Source organism: Psittacula echo (assembly GCF_963264785.1).
Source record: "Psittacula echo genome assembly, chromosome: 1".
Lineage (NCBI taxonomy): Eukaryota > Metazoa > Chordata > Aves > Psittaciformes > Psittacidae > Psittacula > Psittacula echo.
The window spans coordinates 56,384,755-56,405,834 of NC_137735.1; the positions used below are offsets into that span (position 1 = coordinate 56,384,755).

The 21,080-nt window shown below is 39.5% G+C and overlaps 1 protein-coding gene across 1 annotated transcript in view; it reads right to left on the reverse strand.

The window, feature by feature from the left end:
* Nucleotides 1-1,929: 1,929 nt before the first annotated feature.
* DKK2 (dickkopf WNT signaling pathway inhibitor 2) overlaps nucleotides 1,930-21,080 on the reverse strand; it is a gene marked incomplete at its 3' end in the record, with an annotated part of 41,580 nt that continues 22,429 nt past the window's right edge. The window contains exons 2-4 of the mRNA XM_080636782.1: nucleotides 3,534-3,684; nucleotides 2,723-2,872; nucleotides 1,930-2,180 (exon numbers count right to left, since the gene is read on the reverse strand). Of these exons, the coding sequence (XP_080492908.1) occupies nucleotides 1,930-2,180; nucleotides 2,723-2,872; nucleotides 3,534-3,684 (552 nt within the window). The remainder of the gene's footprint in view (nucleotides 2,181-2,722; nucleotides 2,873-3,533; nucleotides 3,685-21,080) is intronic.

A 21,080-nucleotide genomic window follows, 5' to 3' on the forward strand; every position in this document is an offset into this window, starting at 1 on the left:
CAAAATTGGTTCCTGTACTTTTTAAATATCTTGAAATTATGCCATTTCTGAGCTTTATTCCCATTTCAGCTACACTGGAAAAACTCTGAAATAAGCAGCGTTCCAGTAGTAGGATTTTAAGATAAAACTCTGACTAAGCCTATTAAAAAGTACAGTTTTATTGACCTAGAGTGATCACTCTAGGTTAATAAAAACTAACTCTAGTAGGGAAAGAGGGGAGTGAAAATCTCTTCTTGCTTAGACTCCAACGAAAGAGAAAGGCAATGTAGATGAGAAGTCAGAGTCAGGTGGTGTAGCTAAGCTACAGCTTTAAAACAACCACTGGTGGAAAAAGGTGTCAGGTATGGGTAACATGGTCTTCAAAGTTAAACTACGTACTGGTCTACCCGCATTGTTCAGAGCTGACTGGTTAAAGAGAAAAAAGTCCCTTGTATTACAAAACATGAAAATGGGTAATTATAAATGGGTAATTACACTTTAGCAATAGGTCAATTATAGAAGCAGACTTCTTTAAAGAAATATCAGTCTCTTTACCAATGTCTATACAAAGGAATACTTGCAAATAACTAAAATTAAAGAAGTTTGAAAAGACCTGGGAGACAGGTCAAGGGATAGAGACCGTTATTTTTTAAACAGTACACAAACAGTGTAGAGTTATCAGCTGTTTCCACAGTCCATGTACTTCCGTCATTCCTGGCAGAACAGTCCAGAGAGAGGACATCAAGTTCAGGCTGAATACATGCTGGAGGCTGGTATGCTGTGACATTGCATGATGTTTAATAAGTCATTTGAGGTCGTACCGTCTTCTTACAACCTTTTCTGCAGGAAAGGAGATGCTTACAAGAGCCAAGTCCTTTTTCTTTGCTGTCGCTAAGAAACAAATCAGTTATACTTCTGAAGAGTGCCATCAGTAGCCTCTTGCTACTAATAAAATGTAAAAATTTGAGTTCATAGCAGTGTGCTCGAAACACCCCAACAACTGTCTACATCATCTAACAGCAACAGTGAAACAACTTCATAGCTCTTCATTTTAGGCACTTCAACACTGCTATTTCTTTTAGAAAAATCTATAATGCAAGTAAGGCTAAGCCTTACTTACGTAAGGCAAGGAAAGTATATTTAGGACTAATGAGCAACTGCCTTTATATAATTCTGGATTCAGCATGCACATATTTGCTTCATCTGTTCAACCCAATGTATACTAGCAGTAAACTGAGGCAAATACAAGCGATTAAGTGCCATACTATGATATGGATCTACATAAAGCATTTTAATTTATCTATGTATAGGAAACAAAACCCTGTTTAAATGCCTCCTCTTAGAAACTACTGCTCTCTTGAAATTGTGAGATTGCAAGTTTTCACCCCTTTCACAAGGGCCTGCAAAACATAGAGCACTCTTGTCCTGCAGGAGTGCTTTCTTTGCTGAAGTATCAGCCCTGAATGACAAGGGCATGCAGACATTCACAGTAACTTTATTTCCATTTCTCACACTTGCGATGTGGTCAATAATTCGTTGGCAGGTAAGTCTTCCTGGCATGCACTGCTTCCTATAGGAGTACAATGTATACAATTTATTTAGCAGTTACTACCACACTGGAAACCCACTGTTGTAGCCCTAACACTAACCCCCTGAAACATCACAGGACAACATAGCGAGTTAAGTGACATTAATTTCCACTGTACTTGTTTGCATACTAGCCTTTCCCATGAACTGTAGGTTATTTACAGAAAAGCTGCACAGTAGGAGAATTCCAGCTGCATTTGTGTTTACCAGCAACTCAAATAGAAATTCATTTGGTGTGACTTCTGCTCCTATCCTGTTACTTTAGCCATTCTGCTTTCATTTGCAGTCCTTATCTCCCACCGTGCCATAATGCATTAAATACCTAAAGCCACAGTCACTTCATACTACCCTTATGATCCTCATTCAGATTTTCTGGCACACATGAAGTCTTGATTTAGAAGAGGAGGTCGCATCTTTCCATACTTTGCAAGACAGCCCCTTGGCACAGTCACATCGTTGGAAAATCTCCAGTCCATGGGCCCCCTTCTTGCGCTGTTTGGTGCACACCTCCCCCTGATGCAACACAGGCTTGCAAATTTTGGTCCAGAAATGTCGAGCACAGCAGTGTCCCTCAATACAGTCTGATGACCGTAGACAGGGATCGCCTTCATGTCCTAAAAAGAAAAACCAAACTATTTTACCTCATGGGAAAACATGAAAGCACAGATTCAGTGCAGACTGATGCAAATGAAGCTCAGAAATAAGAGAGATTATATTTTCATCTGTGGCTATTTGAAGGATGTAAACACTAGAGAAGATATAAATTACGAAGGTTCAATGGGGTAATTAATGGGACCTGCCACGAGGCTTAATAAGGGGAAATTCATCTACAGGATTGTAAGCAGAATTGCAAGTGCTTAATTACATGACTGCTAAAAAAGGAGGATGCGTGCAATTTTGCACAACTGAAAAATTCATTGTTTGGCCACCTCTGACTTTGTGTCAACGAAAAAGAAAGCAGATGCTATTTCAAACACAGGAACTGTTGGTTGATCTTACATCACTTTTTGAGTCATACTGTGAATTCTCATGACAGACATCCTCTCCCTGTGAAATTATGGCCTATTTCTGGTTTGCATTTCTGTATTTTAACAGCAACGTGATTCATAACACAAAGGAACAAACTAAACACATTTTAGAGCAAATGTGATCTTACCTTTTATGTGTGACAGCTTGGAGCGTGGCCTTCCTAGGTTTTGCCATCCCAAATCCTTGCTAGCATAATGACCATTCTTCTTATTGCGTGGCCCTTCTAGAGCAGGGATGTGAGGGGTAAGGATGCTTTCAGTTACTGGTATGCAAATACCTGCAATGAAAACAGTCAGTCAAACATTTGAACAAGAGGAAAAGCAACAGACACACATACATAGACCATGATCAGGACCAGGACCATGAAAGTGCTGGGGCTGGGGCTTGGCTTTAGTGGCAACTCGGATATAATTATACCTCTGTCGCTGATCCCCAGAACCTAACTTCACCACAGCTCTGCTTCACTCACTGTCAGTCTCGCTGTCACTCTGGCTTTACGGTCTGAGCACTGGGAGAATTATTCTCTCTCCAGTCTCCAGAGAAGGGATGGGAATGTAAACAGTATGGTTGTAACCACTCCCAGGAAGAGGAGATTGATGATTGATTAAGTCTCCTTTGCTTCTTCAAAAATTTGGGCTCTGCACAGTCTTCTAGTGAATCAAACCATATTGAATGTAGTGCTGTGATTTCAGTCAGCAGCAGCATTTTTGAGTTTTCCCATCCCAAAATAGGAAAAGGTCTGGTAGTACACAAGTCTTTAATATATAAATATTAGTAAATTAAATGGAATAGAATGAAATATAAAATGAAGTTCCCTAGGTTTAGAAAAAAGAAGCTCAGTCACCCAGGAAAAAATACTGTTGCTGGGAACACTCAGAGAAATAGATGCTATCAAGATGCTGATTTTATGGAGGAAAACAAAGAAATGCCTGTTGTACCATTGTTGCAGCGGTTCCCAGGGCAGCACATGCCATCTCTGTGGCAACGCTTCTTCTTCCTCCGGCACATCATGCATGCAGAAGTTGCTTGATGAGGACTGTGACAGTATCGCCCAACTTCGCATTCCTTATCATTGGTACAAGGATAGGCCTGGTGAGTAAAATAAAGGTTTACAATGAAGCACTCCGTTGTACAAGGCATGTATGCAGCCTATTTAAAAACAAAACAACCAAAAAACACCACCAAAACCCCAAACAAAGAAACCAATCGTTGGGATACCATATGCTGGGGCTAGGAGATGCAGGTAGCAATGCTTCACTGCAGCCATACAGCAATCTTTAAGCTCATACTGCTAGTGAAGATGTATTTGGTTAAAGAATCGGGGAGATAGAACCAGTTCCCTCATGGTTTCATCTTTTCTTGCCTCAAACATATGTTGGCACCATACTTTTGTGGGTTCAGGCCTCTGATTCATAGACAAGAGCTTAAAACTGCAAAGTAAAGTATAAGCAGAGTCAGAAAACTCCTCTCAGTGAGTAAAAACCCTGAAACACCCCTCCAGTATGTAACAATTTAAACTCTGAGAAGGTATTTTCCTCTGATAGTTGTCAAGCCCACTGATGGGTAACGGGTTCTTTGTTCTCATTGTGAGCATCTACACCACATGGTACAAGGTCCTTCGTAATTACACCAGTCCCCACTGACCTACACCAGTTGGACTCCTTGGAAGTGAACAAACATTAATGGTCACCATTTCACTTAGATAACCTTTACCTCATTTACTTAGTATAATATAATATAATATAATATATATTTGCTTAGTATACTCGTTAAACTTGTCACCTGCTAAACAACACCCTATGGTATGCAGCATGAAATATATTATAAGCTGTCTTGCATATATAATTCCCTATAAGCAAAGGCACACATACAATTCTCTTATATTCATCAAAACCAGCATTACCCTACATGAAAACTGACTCTTAAAAAAGGGTGTGAAAGCACTGTATTGTCCCATAAAGAAAGAAAAGTTTATTCCTACAAAAAGAAAAGACATGATGATTTAAGGAGACAAAACAACACACTGCCACATTCCAGGATAGTTTCCACTGACTCCCACACAGCTATAACTACACTCTCTGTCTGCATCTAATTTTACTGCCTATTAAATTAATCATAGATTTTTTTCATTCCTCAAAATTATACTTGAGGAATTTGTTTAGATAAAAAGATGAGAATAAATTTGGGCACTTTCTGGAAAATCATGTTTACACTTTCTCAACTAATTTTCTCTGTCATTGTAAATAAAGGAATGTATTGCTTTTACTGTTTTCAAAGTGACTCTTGCAATTAATTATTCGCCACAAACAAAATGCTCAATGGAGTAATTTTCAATGCAGGCTGATTAGGTTTCTAATAGCATTTTAAATCAAGGCTTGATTATATTGTCCTCAGAAAAGACAAAGTTGGAGGCCACTGAGAATTGGCTCTGAAAATTGTTCTTTTAGATAGAGAACTTCTTGTTTCTCTATCTTTCTGCTGTTCTTTTGAGATTCACAGAAGAAACAAGTGGTCTGATAAAAAACACCCAAGCAAGTTTCTCTAGTCCATTAGTGACAGGCAGAACCATGCCATTTCCCATGTGATTTCATTAGTTTTCTTTGTCAAAATTTATTTTACAGTACCAAAGCTGCTGGCTGGGTATTTTTCTCAAGTGCTGCTGTCCACTACTTCTGCTCTCTGAATATACATCTTTGAAGAATAAGTTCAGAGTGCAGCTGTCTGGAGTAACCCGATGTGTGTATAAGTCTTTCTCCCTTAAGAATAAACTTTTCTTCTTGGGTTCATCCTCGAGAGGATGAGCATCAAAGAAGGCCAGATCTTTTAGCTAGGAACAGCAATAAGAGACAAATGCACGCACTCACCTGTTTGGTACTCTTAAGGTATAAAGGGACTCTACCAATTCTAGCAAGGCGGAACAGAAGTGCTCTCCCCTCAATCTCATCACTCCTTTCTTTCATTTTTTCAGAAAGAAATCATTAACACAGACTTACAGTTTGTAATATAATTACCTTAAAAGTAAGGCTTCACTATCTTGGAGGAGAACTTACTAAACTAAGGATCTTCCAATGCAGAAAAGCAATTTTATACAGACCTGTGCATGGTTATACTGAGTTCGGAAAATCCTAACACTGCTAGCTGGGGGAAATGTAAATAAAAAACAGATGGACTAACTAAAACCTGGAGATGAAGGCATTTTAGACCTTTGTCTGTCATCAAGACCTTCATAACTGCATCTTTTTTCCCATATGGGCATGTGGTATACACCTGCATCTTGTCAGCAAGAAGCCTACTTGCAGTTTTCTTCTGGTTCCTCAAATAGCTTTAAAAAATATAAAAAATTAAAAAAATATAAAAAATAAATAGTTGCCTGATCCTGAATGGTGCTAATGAATGCTCTCACATACCATATCTAGAGGCTGGTTTACCTTTGGCTATTAGGCTAAGTACCACAGAAAAGATATCTTACAATATGTGTCTAATTGCCAATCCTCAGCTCTGTCTCAGAATGGTAAAGGTAAACAAAATCTATTTTGATGTTAAAAACTACCAAGGAAAGTGCTGTAACTCAGCCTTTAGTGCCACTCTTAAGTCCCATCCTAAAGAGAGATGACACTTTTGAAATTAAAAAGTAAGCCAAAACATTGACCTACCTAAGGCAAATCACAGCATTACATCAAAAATAATTTTGTGTTACATGCAGCTCAGATAACAACTGGCAAGTCTATTCAAAACCCCAAAAGACCAGCTGCCAGCCAGCTATATGAAAAACCCTCTTGTAAACACATGATACCATCAATTGCCTTGATCTTTCTTCCAAAACCACCATCCATTTGCTAGCCTAGCTATCAACCACAGGGAGCTTGAAACAAAAATGACTACATAGCCTTGTGCCTGTCTCCTAGTCACTACACACTTGTTGGAATAACTCCTGCTCCCAGCAAAGTAATTTTCGTCACTGCACTGCATTCAGTATTAAAACACAAAAATAAAAATAATATTGTGTGTACTTAGCCTTGGATAACAGGGGGGTAAAAGTGTTCATAACTGTCTCATTGTTGGCAATAGCTGAGACAATCTAGGCATAAATAAGTATATATTTTTAAAAAAAATACAGGGTAAAGAAAACTTACTTGTAAAAACATATATGCAAACAATTGTCCATGTGTGAGTCAAGGTTTTCAAAATCTCCTGCACCTCAATGTCTGAAACAGTGTCTTACATTTAGAGAATCGCAGAGAACATTTCCTATATACAATGCAAAGACACAGATCAGTCCCAGATGGAGCAGGAAAAAGCAAGCTGTAAACCAGCTCCACTTCCCCAACAATGATAACTAATTCTACAAAGGACATCATCTTTTCACATTCTTCAACTATACATATCATTTTCTGGTTGTAAATCTCTATCCACTAAACACATCTTTGATATCATGGGAAACCAGATGAAACTGAGATAAAATATACAGCACTCCCTGAAGCTGCATTTAAACAATCTTATTTAATTTTTCTTTGCCCAGATTACAGGCGATCAAGTCATTCATAGCATGACATAAATTAGATTTGCCTGTGATAATGAGTCATGTTTTCAGAATGTGTTGTCTGATTAAGAGCGTTGTTTGCTGAGGTGTTCTTTCCTCAGTCATTCCAATTATTTCTGTATCCTTGTATAAAAGATACTGTTGAATGTGTGTCCAAAAATATACAGCAAAGATCTACTGGGTTTTTCTGCAGAGTTGAAGGGTTCAGGCTAGATATTTAAATGGGTGCTGTTTATTCTGTGCCAAGACATCTCCTGCATCAGTCCACCAGCCTTTGCCAGCCACGTCATAGCAACACATAAGTGTTAAACTTTTCTTTTTGAGAGAATATTGCATCTACATTTCTATCCTTCCAGAATTTCTGTTCAAAAAGTTTTCTGCCAAAAGTGGATGACTGATAGAAAAACTAGAGAAAAGCAATGCGTATGAAGGAGGAGAAAAGTTAGGGATTTTTACAGCTAAAGAAGTCTGTCCAGGTTACTGAGGATCCTCCTTTTGCATTAACTTCACAGCGAGGCTGAGGAAGGGACTATCTAACTTTTGTGACTAAGTGGCTAGCATCATTCCCTTGATTTCAGAAGTGTGCAGGAGTGAGGTTTATTTCTACCTTTGCCTTCCCCTTTTGGCACAGGAAATCTAATTTAGCAACTTTTCTCAGTTCAATGAGGTTCTCTTTGTATTTTTTGCTGGAGTCATTTGCTATGCCGCATATTTTATATGCTCATGCTGAACCACGGAGTTTCACTGCAAGCTGAAGCAATAGTAAGTGGTGGGACCGTTGCACTATGGAGTCAGTTAGTCTGAGTCTCTCTGTTTGGTGCTATAAAACGTAATGGAGAAGCACTGTGGGGGGACAGTAAGACAGACACTATAATGTGCTGAAGCGTGAGTGAGTAGACTGATGGCAGACACACTTTATTGAGCTTTGGGAGATAATGGCTTGAATTTCAGCATGGCCTCCAGCAAATATTTGAAGACAATATTCCCGGATAGTGTCTCAGTCACCAGGCTCTCGTTTGCTCATATTATGATGCGTCATTTGTCTTTATGCTGAAGCTACTCCACGCTGTACTAGCTAACTATGTCAGAGAAAGGCAGGAAGAGTCACTGGCATTTTTACCCAGGCTGTCATCACTTATCCAGCACAAGCAGTCCTAGACACTGCTGGCTTCAGATCCACCTTCAATGCTGAGAAGAGCTGTGCCTAAACAAGTGATTTGGTGGACAGATATCAGTAGTGACCCCCCAGAAGTAGTTTACTTTTTTTTTTTAAACACATCATAAAGTCCAGGTGCAGAGTTGGTTCTGGCAGCAGATCATGGCTACTCACAGAAGAACAGCATGGAGGTTATTCATTACGCTTTCACTATGTTTTGTGAGCTGTACTCCAAAAGAGAACTAAGGTTGTATGTACCACATAAACGACAATATCACTGCAGTTACTGTACTGGACACCCAGCTAGCTTCTGTCTCATACAATCATCCCTTGATGGTACTGGGGGCTGAGCTGAAGAACAGGAGAAAAGCCACAGCCAGTTGTACAGCCACAAAGCAATCCTTTATCACCGTCTCTCACCTGGCAAAGAGGCAGTAGCTATTGCAAAGGTGAAACAAGTGGCTCAAGACACATACATTAACCCAGGAACGGTCTTGCTTCCTAGCTACCAGTGTGTTAGAAATAAAATTTAAATTACTGCTCACAGTCTTGTGCATACAAAATCCCTAGTTATTAATAACTTATGCAAATACCTGTGCCACTAGGGGATGCTATCACATCCAGAAAAAATGTGTTTTTCTACCATCAAAAGACTTCTCTTTTATATCACACCTACATGATCTTTTATATTCACACCACACCTGTGAGACACCTTGCCACAAATGAGTTGGTGCTGCAACTGTATTTATTACTCACTTGTTACTTAAGGAAAATGTTTCAATTAATTATTCTTTTATAAATTTTAACATAATGACCGTAAAGGAGATGGAAGCTTACTTCTCCATAGTCAGGTGCTAGCTAGATGATCAAAGCTGGCCTGAACTATAGGCAAGAGAACAGTTTCCACCGTCCACGTAAGAGATGAACAGTAGAGCTTGTTTGCCCTTTTGTCTAGGGACTTTGCATGTTGCTTAATATTCCACAGCCATCAGGCATGATGAAGAAACCAACTGGCTCACTCATGGTGAGAACCTCTCCTTCCTGTCCTGCTTTGCACAGGGCAGAACTGTCTTTCTGAGCAAGGACTCAGTCCCCATAGAGCAAACATATGAAATAGCTACAGGGGTGCCAGGTCTGCTTTTGCTTTTCTCTCTCTCTGAAGAATTAGTTAATCCAAAGTAAAAGCATGCCAATAAAATAGGAAATGGAAACATATGCTTTAACCAAATAGCCTGCTGTCAAGACTAATTACAACAAACGCAAGTCATTGTCTGGCTCCTCAGTTGGGCCTGATTCTGTGCTGGGTTCTCAAATCCATTTTGGCTTTTATCAGATCAACACTGGTGGGACAATTGCATGCAACATGTGGCCTGTAGAGCTAGATGAATATATCGCACGTGGGATTTGTCCCACTTGCCTCTTTGGAGATAAAATGAAAATCCTCTCTATAGAAGTCAAGGAGAAGACCTAACACCATCTCACAGGATACAAATCTTTGTAACAATGGAAATAAAAGCTCTTCATTCAAAATCACAATAAATGTGATAAAGCAAAACCCAGAGGGGAAATGAAAGTTTTTAACAAATGAACAAGCAAACCAAACTCTCAACAATTTGTGGGTTGTTTTTCATTCTGTGAGGCAATCAAACTACTTTCTAATAGCTTCTAAAGTGTGTTCAGACAAATCTATATCTAACTGACAAACTTCAGCCTAGCTTTCTGCATGTACATTGAGTTGTGGATGGGACTGTCCTTTACTACTATTTTGGTTTTAATCCCAAATGAGAAAAGAGTTTATCAGCAGCCATCTGGAGCAATGCAGTTTTCCCACAGCACTGCTGATGTTGCTTTTTTCTATTCTTAGCTCAACACAAGCATAGATGATAGCAAGGGATCTCACTGTGCACAAGCAGAAAGCCATGGTTAATTTATCCCAGGGAGGAAATCATGCTGTGCTCTCAGACAGCTCCAGACATGGATCCTGTCTCAGACTGATCTCACCAGAAACTCTCAACTCTCAGTGACTGCTGTGGCACAGACCATTCCTGAAAGCAAAACTCACAGTAGTTGCAATGAAACAGATTTACTCTCTTCAGTTGCCATAACAAGTTTAATGATTCTATTTTTCTCACTGAACCTCCTCCTTCTTAAAATAAAACATCTCTGACCCACTTCTCTGCCAGACCCAGAGAGAAAAGCACCATCTTCTGCTTCTAGATTAAGCACATTTACTTTCTTCTAGCAATAACTTCTCTTTAAATATTCAACTTCAAACAGTTCTGTTCATGAGGTCTGATTCACAGGGTGCTACATCACAGATACAAATACTGCAGCCTCCAAAGATCATTCTTTCAAACTGTGTGGCTAATGGCCCCAGAAGCCTGCATTATTAAGACAATAAATATCTGTATTTCAAAGTAATACTCAATCCACTGCTAGACCACCAGGGGAAGAGCATTTCTAACACATGCAGTAGTTCAGCTCTCATGATTTGCTACAGCCAAAGAAAACCCAGATCTTAACAACCAAAAAACAAGCTTCACTGAGGTCCCTCTGAACCAACAAGCTGACAGGACTCATGTGGGTCCTGCCTTGGCCTTTCCTTGTCCTAGCAAAAATGCCATGGAGAAGAACTTCCTGCTTTGCAAGTGGTAGGCAGTTGAGTAGGGAGCTGCACTTATGCATGTAACTGCACCTGGCAGAGGCAGACACCTTAAACACAGGAGCTGTGTTGCCCTGTTGTACCAGCCTGCATGGTGCCTCTTCAGAGCAGACAGAAAACTTCCAAAGACTTTTCCCATATGAAATCTCACTCACACTGTGGCCCTATGTGATCTCCTGACACACGTGGGAGATTTTAATGAGCATTTTAGGTCTGGAGCAGAACCTCTTATTCAACTAGTTTAGAATTTAATCCCTTTTCTTACAGAGCTACCTATATTTTGTATCCTACTGGGCGTGGTACTGTCTGTTTAAAGATGACCTTGGCCTTCAGAAAGGCATAGAGAAGATAATCTGAAAGACTGCAAATGATCAGTTAAGTTCTTGGATAGACACTATTATCTGAACTGAATTTGCCTTCATTTAATGCATTTTACATGCATTATGGGAGTATAAATTCAAAGGTTAAAGGCACTTAAAGAAATCAACTTTACAAGTTAATTCAACTTGATTCACCTTCAATTCTTCATCTAGGTAAAAACCTGAAATGAGCTATATTTCCAAATGACTTCAAGGACAGCATACTATGCCCAAAATACGCACAGATATATGTTGTTTATATCAGAGAATAACAGAAAACTACCACCAGGACACAGCATATACACTGTAGTCTCCAAGGCAGCATATCTATAGGTCTTTCTGTTCTATCACACCTTCAAGGCAAATTATTAACCTTAGGTCCATCTTGGTGTCACTCTGCTGAATCCTGCTATTTCAAAGGAAGTATACTATGTTTCCTACCCCACACACAGTGTGCATACATAGATGCTGAAGTTTTTCTCCCTGCCTTTATCACGACCACAGGATTACATAGCAGTGCTTCCTTCTCAACATTTGGAGAGACCATGAGCCTCTGATGCTGCTTGATTACGAAGGAGACTTCCTGCTCCGTAGAAATGGTACCTTACAGAAGACACGATTAAAGAAGGTTCAAAAATTTGGGGAACAGTCAGTTTGACCCCAAACTTTATGGAGTTTGTCTCAATGCGTATGATTCATATTGTCTAGTGAGCTACCACCAGCAGCATTAAAGCAGAGATTATCAAAACTATGTTAGGTATCTTTAAAGTCAACAACTAAATTAATATGACAGGAAGCCTCTAGGTCATTTTACATCATTTTCTAATGCATCACCAATGACTGCTCAAAGAATAAAAGTTTGTTTACGTACACTTTGTTCTGTGTCCAGCCTTTTCAGCAGACTTTTATCTCTGCCTTTTCCCCACCCCTTTTCTGATGGTTTTGCTTTTTAGTTTTGTCTCTAATTAGCTATTTATTGTCTGTTCCAGAGTGAGGTTCTTCTGGCTTTTTGATCAACATGTTTACTGCGATGGATGAACAGTGGGTTGCCAAAACCGGTTTTCCCTCTGGATCTATTAACTCTAGAAGTATGGTGGTTTTATTAATCTAAGAATACTGTCCAGATGGAAACAGCTAGCAGATCCTATGGCTCACAAAACACCAAGCATTAAACCATTGGTAGATACTCAGATATTGTGGTTGGGAGTAGTATAACACTGCTGGGAACTGGCAGCATGTTACTGTTTAACACCTGGGTCTGAACATCCCCACATCATGACGCACTTTCAAGGTGGAGCTTTTATTGGGAGCCATCTCTGGAGACATGTATTCACAGCAAAAACAAAATGAGATGACAGCTTTACCTTCTGTAGTGTAGCTACTAAGGAAGTAAACTTCCTTTGCTTTTAAACATTCACAAAATCTAGAAAAAGCAAGGGGGAAAACCTTGTCTTATTGAAGTCAGTGCAAAAACTCCTTTTGTCTGCTATGGTGCCTAGAGAAAGAATGCTTCCAAGTTATAAACATTTGTGTAGCATCTGCAGTCCTTATCCTGGAAATGATTCCTAGGTATTTCTTGCAGAATACACGTTGCACTGCAGAATACAAAGTATTTAAGACACCAGTTTTCAAAGTGCAGTTTCTCTGGCCCTCGCATTTTAAAGGCCAGCCCTGTAAACATGAGTTCGTGTCAGCTGGAGGGACAGCCAGATGCCGTATGTCTGAGAAGGATGAATCGCAGTCTCCACCTCAGCAGGCTGCCGACTGCAGCCTAACATTGTTACTGAATGTCAGCATTATTGTTTGTCTCCCTGGTGGTCATTTATGTGAGAACACCTGGCTCATACGCCTCTTTCAATCCCCAGTTCTTTCTCTACGCATCAGAAACCACCACTGTCATCTGATATTCAAACCTCCTTCCCTGTTTACCTGCTCTGCTTCTGCAACATGACGGCTGTGGCTGCTGCATTGCAAGGGGAAGTGAGGGACCAAGTCTTTTAAATGACAAAGCACCTACAGAGAATTGAAATCAGACATCAAAAATCAGCCAGCCCAGCTTTAATATTAGAGCAAACAAATGCCAGGGCACCTGCACCAGCTCCCTCTCTCACACACCACAGACAATTTATAGAAGTTCATGTATTTTAAGGACAGGGAGAAATGGGGCCAGGAGGAGGAAATTATTAAAAAAAAAAAAAAAGAAATAAAAAAGGGGTGTATGTGTGATATTTCCTCAGTTCTTTGGTCTGTGTGAGTGAGACTGAGAAACAGGGAGAGTCAACAATGCAGCTTGGGGCTTTCCCCTTCATAACAACAGGAAGAATTACAATATGAGAGTGTGGCTCCACTTCCTGACTCATTCTGCAGGCAGTTATGCTTGTATGAGGAGCCAGCAGTGCTCATGCAGTCGGACTACCTGCAAAAGAACAGCTGTCCTGGGAAAGTGCTTGGTCACAGGCCCCTGAGGGCACAGGCAACCTCTGTGAAGTGGTTAGACTCATACTGTTGTTCAGCAGACTCCTTGGTAAGAGTGTAAGGAAAAATCATAATACTAGGCTATTAAGACAAATTATCACACTTTACACAGAGGAGGCCAAAGATGGCAGAAAAGGAAAGGACTCCTAACAGCATCATTAAAAAAAATAATTGTACTCTTATTATACAATTAAGTTAGATTTGTGGGGAAATCTACCAACTTCAGCCTGTGGTAAATAACGTAGCAATCAAGGTTTCAACACTGGTTATCCTTTTTTCACTTTCCTTTTAAAGTGCTCCTGGTTAATTTTGCACAAACAAGAAAACAGGAACAACACAGCAAGGCAAGAATAACTTGTGAGTAAAACCAGATGAACACTAACATATTTACATAGTGTAATGACTTCACTATTAATTCAAGCAAACCCAGGCCCCAATTCTCAGAAGAGAGAGCTCAGCACATGCAGTCCAGGAGGCAAGAACAGGGTGGCTTCAGACTGTGTTTGTGTCTGCAGCCCCTCAGTTAGTAGGAACTGCTCTTAGTTTCAGCCTGCAATAGTTACTGAGGGACCATGTTTCATTCCAGATGCTGTGCTCTGACTACACCCTCTTCTGTATCTTATGGGGCCCTTTCCATTTTCAGGCAAGACTTCCTTCAGCACTAGGGACCATAACACAGATGACACAGGACAATAGGATTTCAAAAAACATCTAATTCACAGAAAAAAAAAAAAATCTAATGTCATAGAAATGAGAGAAAAAAGGGGAAAAAAAAAATCCAGACTCAGGTCCACTAAATACAGGGAGCAGTCAATTCCCAATAAAGGTACACCTCTCCCCGCCCCCCCAAAAAAAGGAGTCCAAAGAAACAAGAATAATCCTATGCAATTTCTGAATCAAGCCAAAATGGACATTCTCTTATTCTAGTTGTTGGCAGCATGCAATTTACCTAAGTTTCTGGCATTTAACACTGAATTAACTATAAATCTGTTCTCCACCCTCAAAATAAGCTGTTCTGCAGCTGAGACTAGTATTTATCCTCTTCCCTGCTATGTTTTATTGCATCTACTGAACTTATGTTTTCAAGCACTCTCTTCTCGTCTGAAAATAATATTCTTTATGTGGAGTTACGGAATCTCTTCTTTGTTCCTCGATGTCTTGGATGTTGATCAACAAAAAGTCATTAAAAAGTTTAATCCTCTATGCTTGGCACTACATCAGACTGAGAGCAGTTTCTTTGTAACAGCCTTTGGAATAAATATCCATTAAGGATTTTTTTTTTTTCCTTATACTGGTCACCCACACTTTATAGTGGGTGGCCCTTTCGTTTATACCGTTACTATATTTCCACTTCCAAAGCTAAGCCAGATGCAGCAACCTGATACTACTTTTTAGTTCATGCAACTTTATTGTAATGAAAACTTCCGTATATATCTGATACTTGTTAGGAAAGCCAAAGAAACAGGAACCATGGTAATATTGCACCACCTTCTTGACAACTTTTATTCTGCATGAGTTGGATTCTCCAGGGTACTGCATGCTTCGTTAGCAAGCATTTTTCACATTTAGATGCCCCAGAGTGCAAACAGAGTCAACCCATGTCTGAACTTCTCTTATTGGCATTATTTGCATTATAACCATGCCCAGAGGCAGTGTCTAAATGCTATGCTTTCTTATAGTTCTACATGATCAGTTCTTTAACTGCTAGACAGCCTACATAAGCAAGACCAAACAAGGGCAGAAAAGATTTTCTAAAAGTTTTGGTTGGGTGGGTTTTTTTCTTTTAAACAGATGGACCCATGATAGTTCAGATTAAATAGCTTGGCTATGCCAGGGTCACATAAGAAGTCCACAGTATGCAAGTGATTTTCATCAACCCTCATCCATTTAACTGTATGATTCTTTCCTTTTTCTCAACTTGTACTATTCTGTTCAGATATGCTAGAGTCTTTAACAACTATCTTCTTTATGTGAGGATACAAATGTAAATCAAGATGGCCACATCTACCAGCCAAGTATGAAAGACCATAGTCTGACTTTCCAGTGATAGCCATGGAAGCATATATTACATAAATAACTTGATTGCCTAAAGCATTATGAACTTACTCAGCTTATTTAATAACTGCCAAACATTTCTTAGAACATGGATATATGCAGAGCTCTCCCTAAACTCCATATTGAAATCGACCATGCCTATGCAAAGGAAGATTTCCTTCCTTACCTCTTTGCTAGAGTGTTTGCTGGAAGATATAAAGGAGCAGATGTAATTTAGTGTTTTCCCTGTACTTTACATGCCACTCCAAAAAAAAAAAAAAAAAAAAAAAAATTAATTAGGCAAATGGAAATATTTGTAACTATGTCTTGGGTAGTTCAACTTGCAGCAGTGGAATTAATCAAATGCCTGATGTTAATTGTATGTTTATGCTTATGATTTGTAACAGTTTACTGTACACAAAGCATGATTCTCCTCTCAAACAGATTATTTTCCTAGTTACATAACAAGGAGGCAGAAAAGCAGACTAGACTGACATGGAAGTACTTTGTCACAGAAAAGTAATGAAGTAACATTAGGTGGTTTTCCTCAGCCATGTGAAGGGTATTGTATTTCCCAAGTCAATCAATTCTGTTTCATTCTCCTGCTCTTCTGGTTCTCCAGGATACAGGAGTGTACAGAATACTTTTGCACTTAAAATAACTGAGGCAATACATTTCCACAGCAAGGTGCCCTTTGTACTGTCTTTATCGCTGTGGTCTGATGAGCGCTCAAGCTCAAGGATTTCTCTCCACCTGCACTGAACCATCGGTCACATCAGTGGTGGTTACACACCTACTCTGCTGAAAGTGCTGCAAAATCCACTAGGCAGCTCTTTGCATATCCAAGTGTCTAAAGTCACCTGAGTGTTTGCATATTCTGTGAAAACACATGGAAAACAAGTGGGAAATGCACCCTTTCCCACAGACCACTCAGTTCCAAAATAGGCGCAATTCCCACTGGCTTCAGAAGTTTCTCTTAAGTATGAAAATCAGTCCATAAAATAACAAAGTATCACTGAAAAAATGTTAGAGTGCATTTTCTGTGAAACCCATCCAAAGGATCGTATGGGACTGGTACTTTGCCTAAGAGGATGCCTCAAAACTGAGACACTGGGACGCAGCCTCACAGCTTCTTGTTGCCTCATTAATTCAGGAATTTAACTTCCTGGGAGTCATGCAAAATGGTCACCACAGGGACTAAACATCAAGGTTTGCCATAATTTCCTAAGCCAATCTCTTGCTGGCCTTCCTGCACACATAACAAAGGGAGGGAGGAGAAAGTACAAGACCTCTGTAGTTCTTTGCTGCTACTCCTTTGCATTTTGATCCCTGTCCAGATGAATATGAGTAGAAACACTCCACTCTTGAAATACTGAAATGCCATTTTCATTCCTAATCCTTTTCCCTGGTATCAGTGGGACAGAAGCTGTCAGCTTCTCTGCAGCCTGGCTTTACAGGTGCCCACATGCCCAGTGTGAATGAAAAGGCTAAAAGAAAGAGGAATGTCTCCCTCCACTCTCAATGCCTGTAAGGGAAGGAAAAGCTGCTACAGAGTCCCAGTTCCCCGCTGTGGGAAGCTGCTGCTGTGAACACTCCCATAAAGCCCTCTCTGAAGCCTGGACTCTCTGAGGCCATGCTAGAGTTAGGCTGTCAAAAATTAACTTCTATTTTTTTCATACATAGGTATGGTGCATAGCAAACACTGGCTTTATTCCTGAAAACCCATACTTGGTTGCTTCAGTGCACTGTTCTTGTTTTGAGTAATATTTAAATGTGACAGTTCAGGACTTGGCCCAAAGGCAAGACAGTGCCCTGCCTTAGAGGGTTAACAATTAGGATATATTTTGTAGAGGTAAGTTTTTTCACTAAAGGAAGAACATACATTTCCATCAGTATAATTAAAATAATCAGTCAAAATTCTTGGTTCGAGGTTGTCAGGTTATCTCGAGCAGCAGCAACAGGGTATATGAAATAATACGTAGCTTAAGTTTTAGATAGCACATAGTGTACTTAAAAAGATTTAATCTAAGTACCTTTTTCCAGGTTTATTCAATAGAAGAGATTTTTTTTCTCCTCAGTTAAACCAATGCAATCAGCTGAAGCCTAAAGGTTGAATGTGTAAAAGAGCATTGAGATCACTGATATCAGTGTAGACACTGAGAGAAGCCCCAGTAAGCCGTACAATACAAGTACTGCTCATCAGCTAAGCCTCTGTATACTTCATACTATTAATAATATTACTTGAATATGTAAATACAACAACATTGCTACTTTGAAATTTTTCTAGAACATTCTAAAAAAACATGATCACTCTGCTCCAAAACATCCCTCTCCAAATCTTCTCTCATTTTTCATCATGTGTTAACAAGATTTACCTTGACCATGAGATCTGGAAAAATAAAGTAAGAAGCACATGCTAATGCAGTTAATCCATTTTTCTTTAAAGAGAGGACAAGGTGGGTCTAACACACACACATCTTTGCTATCACTGACCTCACCATTTCTCTAACTGCATTTTTAAATGCTCATTATAAAACGCAGTGAAGGGAAATTGAAGGCACTGACAAATAGCATTAGGAGCAGCACACCAATCTGTTACACCAGGAAAAACCCATCTGTTTGTAAAGTGAAGGCCAGTAGGGACTGCGTGCTAGGAGCAAAATACAAATGCCTGGATCCTCCCCAACACCTCTTCCAGCTGTTTATACAAACGCTTGCAACCTTCTTTCCTCATTTCTTTCCAGTGTCAGCTTCTTTTTACTCATGGCTAAGCCACAGTTGTTTACCATATACCAAAAAATTCAATTATCTTAAAGTCTTCAAGTCAAAGTACATCTGGTTTGGAAATAACAGTCTGTCTTAGGCCCGCCTTTCATGTAAATACACTTACCCACCTAAATGGAAAAAAGCCTGCATGTTACAGATTTGCTGAGGGACATGCAGTAGTACCCTTATCATTCCTATCGGGTATAACTCAAGAAAAACTTCTGAAAGTTCAAAAGAAAAGCAACAAACTGTTGTTTTAATGAGACTCCAATAGGCAGAACTCTATTCATGAATCTCACGGATCACTGTTTTCATTAGCAAACTACATGAGTAACAGCAAAGCTATTTGTACAGCGCTCATTGCTTGGGTGCAGGCTCCTGCTCTGCCAGAGTGCTGTCTTTAAGATGTTCAATCCAGCACTGCTGTTATCTCCTCTGTAAGAAGAGCTAAAAAACTGACACAAACGAAGGGAAATTTTGTGGCTGGCCAACAAAGGACCTTTCCCAGCCAAAATCAGAACAAAAGTTTTAATTTATTTAGGAAATCAAAAGGCTAAAAAGGCATGATCTTGCGATCTCTCCCTAATGTGAGTAGTCCTCTCCGTGATACATAACCCCATGGTTTCACTGGGCTTCACAATAGATTTTCTCATTAAAGACTAAGCACATGAGTAAAGATTTGAAGAGCAGGTCATCCATACATTACTTGCATAAAAATATTATGAAATGCAAATTATGCGTTAGTTGGAGGCATTTGCTTCGAGTTATTTTAGAGCAACTTGGCCAAGCTCTTAAAAAGAGGCATGCAAACAGACTGGTTTGTTCACAGAAAAGCTAAGACTGTGTATCAATTTTTCTGAAATATTACCTCTGCTCATTTATGTACAGAGTAATGTCATGGTCTGACAATATCCTCAAAAATCCATATTGTACAGATGAAATTAAATTCTTTCAAAGTTTAAATAATTTTGTTTTGTAGAGAAACCAAAACTATAAATATTTAAGTCATTAGACATCTTTGCAAATCTAAAAATACTTTAAAAACCATTACTGCATTCAGAAAATAGCAGCTGTAGAGCACTCCATAAATCTACTTTTTCTGCTTCCTCTGAACAAAAGCTGTTCCAGTTTCAGAGTTAAGACTCCAGTTCACTACTGCAGAACAAACACATCTGAGAGAATAAACCAGACTACTTTTTGATCCTGAGCCTTTCTCCAGTGGTAATTATGGCTAAGGCAGTGCTTACATTTAGGCTGCTCCAAATTTACATTTAGATAAATAGAAAATACATTTAGAGCCACCAAAACTACTCTAGAAAACAACCTAAGTACTTATGAAGTGTCCAATATACACATGGCCCCATCAGTTCTCATGAGATTAATGATTGAAGGTTTTGCACTAAATGAGGGAATACAGGAGCTCTATACTTTGCATATCAGGCTGCCTGTGGCAAAACAGAGAAGGCCTGCAGGTTTGTAGTGAAATCCCAGCTGAGAAGGGTGATGGTTCTCTACTATTATCAGCTCTAACTTCAGTGCATGTTGAAGGTATACAGGTCCCTGCTGGATGTCTTCCAATGGATCACACAGGATATCTGGACTACAAATCTTCTACTTCTCCAGATTCTACCTATGTTTTGTCCAAAAAAACCAGGCAGGGTCCAAAGTGACTGGTAAACTTTCACCATTGCTTGGAAGGAATTAAACCTTTCCTTGTCCCCCAGCAGGGTGCATACCATCAGGGTTGCTCTGGGGCTGCCCTTGAACAGGATGCCAAGATGCAAGACTCCAGGCATGGGGCTTACACTGACAGCTGGTATCTCCTGAGCACACACAGAGAAAAACACTGCTAATAACACCTCATCTCTCCAAACTTGCAAAGCTTTGGATAAAATACCACGACCCTTCATTTCCTGCCTGTCAATTAGCTGGAATTAATTTTTAAAATTCAGGAACTAACACACTTCAGAAAACAAATGTTATTTCAAAAAACTCATCTCTTTTTATCAAGGAGTTTGCAAGAAAAGTACTTCTGAAAAGCTACCTAACAGTCTGATGTGGACTCTCAGTGGGGAATCACCAAGAAATCCTTAAGAAAAAGGTATCTGCCTTTTTATAGTAGCTTTGGGAATAATATATTAGGAAAAGGAGAAAAAAAAAAACCAACCAAGAAGTGATGAGAAGTAGATATGGGTACCATTTAGAGACTGGTCTGGATCTGTAACCAGGGCTGGTTACTACCATGAGCCAAGCTATCACAGGTTCTATATGAATACTACCATGTTCAAGATTTCAAAGGAGGGAGACAAAGCTTTCATGCTTGAAAAATGTACTGTTTACTTATGCCACATGCATGTGCAAACACCAGTGCATTGATGATTTCAGTTTCAAAATTCCTTCATTTTTCTAGATGTGTCACATGAATATATAGCAGAGATATAACATGGTACCATGCTGGTGTATGGCAGATGATAACAGAACACAACAAACTAC